The sequence below is a fragment of the Aethalodelphis obliquidens genome, unplaced genomic scaffold (assembly GCF_003676395.1).
Source record: "Aethalodelphis obliquidens isolate GAN/ISIS:26980383/991018 unplaced genomic scaffold, ASM367639v1 scaffold71, whole genome shotgun sequence".
NCBI lineage: Eukaryota > Metazoa > Chordata > Mammalia > Artiodactyla > Delphinidae > Aethalodelphis > Aethalodelphis obliquidens.
In genome coordinates, this window is record NW_020838015.1 from 5506325 (window position 1) to 5516683 (window position 10359).

Genomic DNA, 10359 nt, shown 5'->3' on the forward strand with positions numbered 1-10359 from the left:
AGGATATGGGAATTCCCTGGTAGTCCAGTGGTTAGGACTCCGGCACTCTCACTGTGGAGGGCCCAGGTTCAATCCCTGGTCCCTGGGGAACTAAGATCCCACAAGCCTCGTGACATGGCCAAAAAAAAAAGAAAAAAAGATAGGATAGATGTTTCCATGTCGATTATGATGGCTTTTTCTGGGTAAAGTAGCACTATGTATAATGTTTGAAAAGAGTTTGTCTACCTGCCTAGAGAAAGAGGAAGAAGATGATTTTTTTAACTACTAATACAACACGATATTATTTAATGGGTCTCTTTTTGGATGATTTCTTTATTTAAAGCGTTGTTATGAACTATAGAAAATAAGCCACCAAAAGATTTCTCTTACAGGCCTGTCACAAAACAGTGGGACTAGAAGGGTGCCAAGGGATTCGTATGGGTTGGGCAGACATGTTCCTAAATCAATGCAGAACATATCTGTTTATTTTCAAGATGATAAAAGAAAAATATTTGGCAGCTTTCCTCCGTGGCCTATGATATTCTTTAATACCACTCATTTCCTTTTTTTTTTTTTTTATAAATTTATTTATTTATTTTTGGCTGCGTTGGGTCTTTGTTGCTGGACGCGGGCTTTTTCTAGTTGCGGCGAGCGGGGGCTACTTTTCGTTGCGGTGCTCGGTCTTCTCATTGCGGTGGCTTCTCTTGTTGCGGAGCATGGGTTCTAGGTGCGCGGGCTTCAGTAGTTGTAGCTCGCGGGCTGTAGAGTGCAGGCTCAGTAGTTGTGGCGCATGGGCTTTGTTGCTCTGCGGCATGCGGGGTCTTCCCGGACCAGAGCTCGAACCTGTGTCCCCTGCATTGGCAGGTGGATTATTAACCACTGCTCCACCAGGGAAGTCCCAACATTCATTTCCTTTTGTTTAACTAAACTATAAAAGTACAGAGAGCTGAAATTCTACAACATGCCAATCGGTGAATGCTACTTGCTGGCTTATCTTATAGGACCAACAATGAAGAATGATGTGGGAGCCACAAACTGTCCTCTCTTTATTTTTGAGCTTTATATAAATGGACTCATACTACATGTATCCTTTGACTTGCTTCTTTCACCAACATTTTTTTTTTTTTTTTTTTGCCACGCTGCACAGCTTGTGGGATCTTAGTCCCCAACCAGGGATTGAACTTGGGGCCCCGGTAGTGACAGCGCTGAGTCCTAACCACTGGACTGCCAGGGAATTCCCGCACCAACATATTTTAAAGATATCAATACATCCATGTTGATTGGTGTTGTTCACAGTTTATTCATTTTCACTGCTCCACAATGGACATTAGTGTGTGTCTTAGTCCGTTTATATAAAGCTCAAAAATAGGCAAAACAAAACATTGTATCATCCACGTATGTATACAGGGCAGATGGAAGAAAAGGAAAGGAATGGTAAACACAAAATTCACTACAGTGGCTCCCTCTTGTGCAGAGGGAGCTGGACGTGATGGGGAGAAGTACATGGTGTACTTCTAAATTTCTGGGGATATCACGCTTCTCAAATTGGATGGTGTGCACATGGTTGTTCATTTCTATTATTCCTCTTTAAGCTATCTATTTTTATCATATATGGCATATTTCATAATAAAATGTTAATAACATAAAATAGCTTGCTCAGTAGCATCAGTGTGTTAAGAACGCCCTCCCCCTGCCCTCATTGGGCGGGCATCCAAGAAATAAAAAAAATTAAATTGAAAAAAAAAAAACTGTCCTCTCCTGGCAATAGTCTCCCTTTATTATGAACACTGGTAGATTGAAGGTGTGGTTTCTCAAAGGAACTTAAGTATTTGGGGCACAATTCCAGGGACACTGTATTCTACTCGACATCAACTTCTGCTGTGTCAAAGACATTTTAGAGATTAAAGGCCGCTTAGTAAGGGTAGGAAGGTTTCATAGTATAGGCACAAAATGGAACTTGACTTTTACCCAAGATTTTTTTTAATTTTTATTTTTAAAGAGCAGTAGCCATGTAGAAGTATTCCAGGAGATCCTGCCTCACACTCTTAGGTCTTAAAGGCATTTCTTGCTGAGAAGTGGTTTAGGATTGCAAAACAGCTGACACTTTTGTGACAAAACTATAGAATCACATTTAAGATACTGAGAAGGTCTGTTCGGAAGCAGTTCTCACCCAACCAAGAGCCGTCTCCAGGCCCTCCCATTGCCCTACTTTAGAGATTTACACATGCAAAAAGTAGTCTTGAGTTGTTTAGTTTAGACGCAGGGCATGGAGGAAATAAGCCTTCCAGGGGCTTGTGAGAAAGGAAGAGGTACGTGCCTGTTCCCACATACATGCATTTCTTTAGCAAATTTAGATTTTTCTGTGGAATAAAAGTAGAGAAGCCAGGGCTTCCCTGGTAGTGCAGTGGTTAAGAATCTGCCTGCCAATGCAGGGGACACGGGTTTGAGCCCTGTTCCGGGAAGATCCCACATGCCGCGGAGCAGCTAAGCCCATGCGCCACAACTACTGAGCCTGTGCTCTAGAGCCTGCAAGCCACAACTACTGAGCTGGTTCGCCTAGAGCCCGTGCTCCTCAACAAGAGAAGCCACCAAAGTGAGAAGCCCACGCACCTCAACGAAGAGTAGCCCCCAAAAAAGAGTAGAAAAACCAAAAACTGCTAAGAGTGAAACACTCGTGAAATCCTTTTATCACCTCGGTGCCTCTGTCAACAGGATAAAAATTAACGTCAGGGTGGGCCTTTATGATCTTCTTTTAAAATATTCCATGGCTCCCATTTCTAAAAAAGATTGCCAGGCTAGACTCTTCTCTTTCCCTGAACTCTTCACCTCTCCTGCCACCTCTCTTTGTTTATCAAAGCTCAGATCATGGGGTCTTTAGGACCTTGTGTGAAATCATATTCTGGTTGGTATCATCCCGTGAAGAAGTTCATTGGGAATGTGGGACACATTTTGTTGAATTTTATTTATAGTACTTAATGTCCCCAGATGATTAAGCATATTGAAGGGTTTTTTTAAACAAGTTTTTTCAAAGCAAAGATCAGTTTGGTATGAGACTATTACTTGAACATAAGGAACATATAGATTTTTCCCCATTTCAATTAAGGGAAGAATTATAACAAGAACCAACTGTTCTGAAGGCTGCCCGTGATCTATTACTTAACCCAGCCTCTCTCCTCTCCATAGTTATTTTTGTGTCTGCCTGTTTTTCTCAGAACATGCTTCTGCATTTTCCAAAGTTGACCCTGTTACCCCAGAGCTTCTTAGTTTCCTTGTTTATTCCTTAGAAACATAAAAGATGTGTGGAAGACTGATAAGTTTCATATTTCAAAGTTCTCTTTCTTTTAATCAGGAAGTTTAAGATGTCTCTAGGACAAAACTATCTCAACATTCCATCAACCATATAGGAAGCTAGAAATCTCAAGGTTTATAAACAAGGGTTTGGGGAGCAGGAAATTTCTGTCCTACTGTTTTCTAGCTAATATCCCTGGGCTTTAGTTTCCTCATTTATAAAATGGGAATATTAATAGCTCTTGCCTCCAGAGGGTTGGGGTGAGCATTACATGAGATAACGCACATGAAGAGCTTAGGCCAGTACCAGGCATAGAAAAAGATCTCAATAAATGTTAGTAATAATGGCGGTGATGGTGGTAGTGATGATGATAAAGGATTTGGAGTCTTAAAAAGTTATATTGGAGCACTGCAGCATAGCATTTTCAGATAAGAAATCAGGTCACATAATCTGCCAAGGTTATTTGAATTTGCTACTGTGGAAGGGAAAATTACTTCTTTGTCACTTAATATCTGCCATATATCCTTACTCAGTTGGAGTGTGTGTGTATGAATGTGCGCACATGAATGCAAATGCTCTTATGTCTCGTGTCCCTGCCTTGACGGTCAGGAGTTTTGCTTTAGCCCTTTTCTTAAAATCCAGCTCTTAATATTGTTCAGTGCACACAATAGCCTTTCTACAAATATTGAATATGTTTCTATTTGATAAAGTCAAAATCTTGTGCAAAATTGTATTAATAGACAATGTTTTCACCTTATGAAGGTTTACAAGATGTTTTAAAGAAAAAGGAATTAAATTAGGAAATAAAGGGAATTCCCTAGCAGTCCAGTGGTTAGGACTCTGTGCTTCCACTGCAGAGGGCACAGGTTCATTCCCTGGTCGGAGAGCTAAGATCCTGCAAGCTGTGCAGTGCGACCAAAAAAAAAAAGGAACTAAAGTCTTAGAAACTATCTAGACATGCTCTCTTTTCCTAAGGATTCACCCTCCCCTCACAGTAGCACAGTGCCTGTCACACAACTGAAATGAAGTAAATGGCAGCTAATAATTAGCTGTCTTTGTGTTGGAGGTTTTGGTACCAAGCAATAGAAACCAACTCAGGCTCACGAGAGAGGATTTACTGAAAGGATATCAGAGGGCCCACAAAATCAATGGGAGGCTAAAGGGCCACACTTGAGAATGGGCAGAGACCAGGGAAACTCTAGCAATTTAGGGGCAGGAACCACAACCATGGTCTTTAGAGCAGGAAGCATCTGCTCAGCGTGCTGCCATGGGGAAGGAGAACCCAGAGTCAACTTTCTTCTGTGCTTGGGTGGCCCACTGAAGGGTCAGAGTCCTCTGAGAGTGTGTGATTGGCCAAACTCATATCACAGACCCACAGCCTGGCCGAGGCGAGAGAAAGAATCTAATCCATCGCCTTCTGGAATGGGAGATGGTACCCAGGACTGTCCTTTCTACACATCTATTCACAGAGGAGAAGATTCAGTTTCCCAAGAAGAAACCAAAGTGCTTACTAGGAAAGGGGAACAGATGCTGGACAACCCAAAATGGCAAATGCCCATTATTCCACATTTCTAATATTTTGATTCTTGACTTTGGGCATGGTCCATAGTCTAGTCAGTCTGTATTTAGCCTGTGTGAACCTTAAGACATAGTTTGAGATATTTCACTTTGTTATTCCAGTCCTGTATGTGGTCCAAAGACAGTCCTCCATGTCGTCATCCTGCTCTCATCTGAGTGGGAACATCCTTTCAAAGAGATTAGATAGGAACTCAGGAGCTGAGAATATTGTGGCATCAATGTGAGATACCGGGATGAGCTACCTTTATTTATTTATTTGTTTGTTTGTTTGTTTATTCTATGTAAGTAGAAACAAGTTCAAGGCTATTATTTCCTGTAAGTTAAAAACTGGTAATATAACACCAGGGAAATCTTGCTAATCTAATTGAAATTTGGGGCCTGTATAGGTCAAATATATTTACTGTCCGTCAAAGGTGATGTTTTTGACACAGTAGAGGATCCTGTTTCCTTGAAAATGGCTCGTAGGCTGGTTGGTTTGGGATTTTTTGAATGTCATCCTAATTTAAGGTATTATCCTTTGCTTTTAAATGTTACAGGGGAGAACTTATCCATTTCGGGGTGCCTTCCCTCCAGTGTGGAATCCCATTGCCTATCTGGATTACAACAATCTGTGGCGGACAATGGATAACATGGGAAAGGAGGTAAAGTGTGTGTGCAGCTTGCACATGACCTGTTACTGAAATATCAACAGCAAATGTTTAGTATCCATCCTTCCGCAGTGCAGGGAACATTGCTCTGGACGGTGATGCATATCGTTTCCAGTGTACCCAACAACTCTGCCAAGCTGGTAGTATTTCTGCTTTACAAATGAAGAAAATCAGTGCCAAGGGGTTACATAATTTCCCCAAGACCACACAACAAGGGACAGGATTCAAACCCACATGTCTCTGATACTAATGTGTGTGCCTGTGTTTTCAACCTATGCCACTGGGAATTTATGTGACATATTTTTGCCGGGAGTCCTACTTATAGTGATCTTATCCATATGTTATGCCACTTGAGATAGTAAAGGAGAGAAGGATTCGTTTCCCCAAAGTTTTAAAATAGGTGTTAGCTTTCAATAATAATTATGATGTTGACCATCATAATTACATATTAATTTATACATATATATATATGTATTATTATTATTATTTTGGCAACAGCATTAAGGCATAGAATCCAAAGAGCTATCCATCCCAAACCCACCACTATCTATACATAGAATTCTATGCCAATCACACAGAACAACATAGACAGAGAAACCAGTTTTCAGAGGTTTTCCTGAGGGCCTCTTGGCAAGGCAGTGGGCAGTAACCATCAGACCTAAATATGGGCCCTTCTTTCTCTGCAGATTCCAGCTGATGCACCGTGGGAGGCACCACATGCAGAGGAATGGGATAAGATGACCATGAAAGATCTCATCGAAAAAATCTGCTGGACAAAGTAACCTTGACTATTTAAAACAGTTCTTTTTAATCTTCCCTTCAGATCGTTCCTATCCTATCTTGAACTGCAGTGTTTTTCTTCATAAGTTACAGGAAAAAAGTTAAGAGGAAACTTAATGACCTTTCCATCAGTAGCAACTTTGGGGGCCCTTTAGACACTCAGAGCAGGATTGAACATAAAATGAATCTAAAACATAAGAAGAAAAGTAGGTGAAGGAAGCTGAACTTTTTTTTTTTAATGAAACGGTTGTGTGCTTTGCAATAAAAGAAGTAATTGTGTTTTCAGATAATATAGAGGTCAGCTACAGAAGCAATTTGGAAAGATATTAAAGTAATTTAATATAAATATAGAAGAACTGGAGGGAAGCTAGTCTATATTAATGAAAAATATAAACGATATGTTTTCACTGAGAATCTGTGTTATTAGCTGAGTTACTTACAGATCATTCAGCCAGCATTTTGGTGCTGCTATGTGAAAGCACAGTATGAATCACTGAGGAATGGTGGTGAACTTGTTAGGCATGGCCCCTAACCTCACGGAGTTGATATACTTTTAGCAGGAGAGACTGTCATTATACATATATTACATAATTCTAGGAGAGACTGAAACTGGGAACCTGACCTGTCTGATGGCAAAGGAGAGATTCCTTGTTGAAGCAATCTTTAAACAGAAACCAAGGAGTTAGTACATCAACTAAGAATGAGCCACAGAGGATGGGAAGGGACAGGGAAGGATGGATGGTGTCAGGGCAAGGAATCTTCCAGGAATGCGCCCTAATGGATGTGGAAAACAGGAAAGATAGATGGTGTGAGAGGATGGTATCTTCCATGAATGAGCCATAATAGATGGGGGGAGACAGGAAGGGTGGATGCTATGGGAATTAAGAATCTTCATGGAAGGTGCCATAGTGGATGGGGGAAGACAGGAAGGGTGTTTAGTGTGGGGAAGTGTTATCTTGCAGGATGAGTAACAGTGGATGGGGGAGTTAGGAAGAGTGGATAGTGTGCAGAGGTGGTATATGCCAGGAATGATCTAGTAGTTGAGGGAAACAAGAAAATGGATGTTGTGAGGGGATGGTATCTTTCAGGAATGAGCCACAGTGGATGGAAGGAGACAGGAAAGATGGATGGTGTGTGCAAATGGTATCTTCCAAGAATGAGCCAGTTGATGGGAAAGAAAGGAAGAGTGGATGGTGTGAGGTGATGGAATCTTCAGGAATGAGCAACAGTGGATGGGGAGATAGGAGGGTAGACGGGTCGGATTGTATCTTCCAGGAATGAGCTATAGTGCATGAGGGGAGACAGAAAGGATGTATAGTGCAGTAGGATGATATCTTCCAGGAATGAGCCATTAACCATGGAGGGGGACAGGAAGGGTGGATAGTGTGTGGGGTTGGTACATTCAGGAATAAACCATATTGTATGCAGGTGTCAGGAACAGTGGATGATGTGGCAGAATGGTTTCTTCTGAGAGTGAGCCACTGTTGACAGGGGAAACAGGAAAGATGGATGGTGTGGGAAGATGGTATGTGCCAGGAATGAGCCATAGTGCATGGGTAGAGACAGGAAGGATAGATGGTGTGGTGGGATGGTGTCTTCCAGGATAAGCCACAGTAGATGGGGGAGGGTGTGTGGTGTGGGGATAGTATCTTTGGGGAATGTACCAGTTGGTGGAGGATATAAGAGATATATTATGTGAGATGATGGTATCTTTCAGGAATGAGTCACAGAGGATGGGGGGAGAGAGGAAAGAGGGATGGTATGTGTAGATGGTATCTTCCAAGAATAAGTCAGTTGATGGAGGAGACAGGAAGAGTGGATGCTGTGGGGAGATGATATCTTCCACGAATAAAGTCAGCTGATGGGTGAGACAGGAAGAGTATGGTGTGAGGGGATGGTATCATCAAGGAATGAGCAACAGTGGATGGTGGAGAAAGTAAGGATGGATGATGTGAATGATGATATCTTTCTGGAATGAGCCACAGTGGATGGGCATAGATGGAGAAAGGTGGATGATGTGACAGGATGGTATCTTCCAGAAATAAGCCATAGTGCATAAGGGAGACAGTAAGGATGGTTTATTTGGTGGGATGGTGTCACCAGGAATGAACCACAGTGCATGGGGGAAAGGGAAAGGATGGACAGTGTGGTGGTATGGTATCTTCCAGGAATGAGCCAGTTGATGGGAGAGAAAGGAGGAGTGGGTGGTGTGAGAGGATGGTGTCTTCCAGGAATAAGCCACAGTGCATGGAGGGAGACATGAAAGATGGATGGTTTGGTGGAATGATACCTTCCAGGAAAGAGCCATAGTGCAAGGGGAGAGACAGGAAGGATGGATCCTGTGGGGGATGTTATTGATACCAAGTCCAAGCTCTCTTTGCTTGCCACACGACAGGCCAATGAATCGCAGACGAGATGTTGAGGCAAGGAATATGACGTTATTCAGAAAGCCGGCAGACCGAGAAGATGGCAGACTAGTGTCTCTGAAAAACCATCTTCTCAGAGCCTAGATGCCAGTTTCTTTTATAGAATCAGAGAGGGAGAGGCGGTGAGGAAGTAAAGTAAAAGGGCCATCAGTCTTGCAAAACATCTCCTGGAATGACCAGCCTCTGTGAGGGGGGATGTGTTAGTTTCTTCTTTCTTGCAGCCATTCACAGGTGGGCGGGGTCAGATGGCCTCCCTGTGAGCTGAATAGCAGAGGGGCAGGGTTCCCTGAGGCAGGCCATTATGTATGATTAGAATAACAAAAGCAACGAAAAGCAAAGGTTAAAGTCAAAGAAACAGGTCCAACGTAGAGTCCGATTTAGCTCTACCCTGTTACATTACATTCCAGGATTAACCCATAGTTGATGGTGGGGACAGGATGAGTGTATGGTATCTATCAAGAATGAGCCACTGTGGATGTGGGAGACAGAAAAGTTGGATGGTGTGGGAGGATGGTTGTTCTAGGAGTGAGACATAGAGGATGGGGGTTGGGGAGGAAGGGTGCATGGTGTGGAGGAATGGTATATTCCAGGAATGAGCCACAGAGTGTAGGGGGAGATGGTAAGGATGAATGAGATAGGGGGATTTATGTTCCTGGAATGAGATGCAATTAATGGGAGCAGACAGCAAGGGTAGATGGTGTGGGAAGATGTTGTCTTCCAGTAATGAGTCAGTTTTGGGGAGAGACTAGAAGTTTCCATGGTATCTTCTAGCAATGAAGGAGAGTGAGTTGGGAGGGGTGGGGGCAGGGGCCGACAGGAAAGCTAGATGGTTTGAGGGGAGGGTATCTTTCAGGAATGAGCTACAGTGACTGTAGGGGGAAACAGGAAGGGTGGATGAGGTGGGGGCAAGGTATCTTCTAGAACTGAGACAAGTATTGGGGGAGATAGGAATGATGCGTGGTGTGAGAGACTCCATCTTCCAAGAATGAGCCACAGTGGATTGTGGTTCTATGGGAAAATATATGGTGTGGGAGGATGGTATCTTCCAGGAATATCGGTTAATCGGAGGGAGTCAGGAAGGATGGATGGTGAGGTGAATGTTTTCTTCCAGTGATAAACCACTGTTGGGAGAGGCAGAGTAGATGGTATCTACTGGAATGAGCCAGTTGATGGGTGGAGACAGGACATGTAGTTGTGGGGTGAATTATATGTTCCAGGAATGAGTTACAGTGTATGGGGTGAAAGAGGAAGAATGGATGGTATAGGATGTTGATATCTTCTAGGAGAGAGCCACAGTGATGGGGGGGCAAGATACCATGTCCCCACATCTTCCACCCTGCTTGTCTCCCCTCACAGTCACTGTAGCTCATTCCTGGATGATACCATCTCCTCATACTCTTCCTGTCTTCCCCCATCTACTATGGCTCATTCCTGGAAGATACCATTCCCCCCACCCATCCACCTTTCTGTCTCCCCCTACCTGCTGTGACTAATTCCAGGAAGATACCACATTCTCACACCATCCACTATTCCTTTCTCCCCCATCAACTGGCTTATTCCTGGAAGATACCATACTAACATACAATGAACGCTCCTATCTCCCCCCTTTCTACTGTGATTCATTCCTGGACCACACCATCCCCTCTTTCTTCCCCCCCCC

At 43.1% G+C, this 10359-nt stretch overlaps 1 protein-coding gene across 1 annotated transcript in view; it reads left to right on the plus strand.

Moving 5' to 3' along the window:
- The window catches only part of MAOA (monoamine oxidase A), a 72678-nt gene that overhangs the window by 43015 nt on the left and 19304 nt on the right, over positions 1–10359 (plus strand). Inside the window, exons 4-5 of the mRNA XM_027091297.1 lie at positions 5383–5487; positions 6180–6271. Of these exons, the coding sequence (XP_026947098.1) occupies positions 5383–5487; positions 6180–6271 (197 nt within the window). The remainder of the gene's footprint in view (positions 1–5382; positions 5488–6179; positions 6272–10359) is intronic.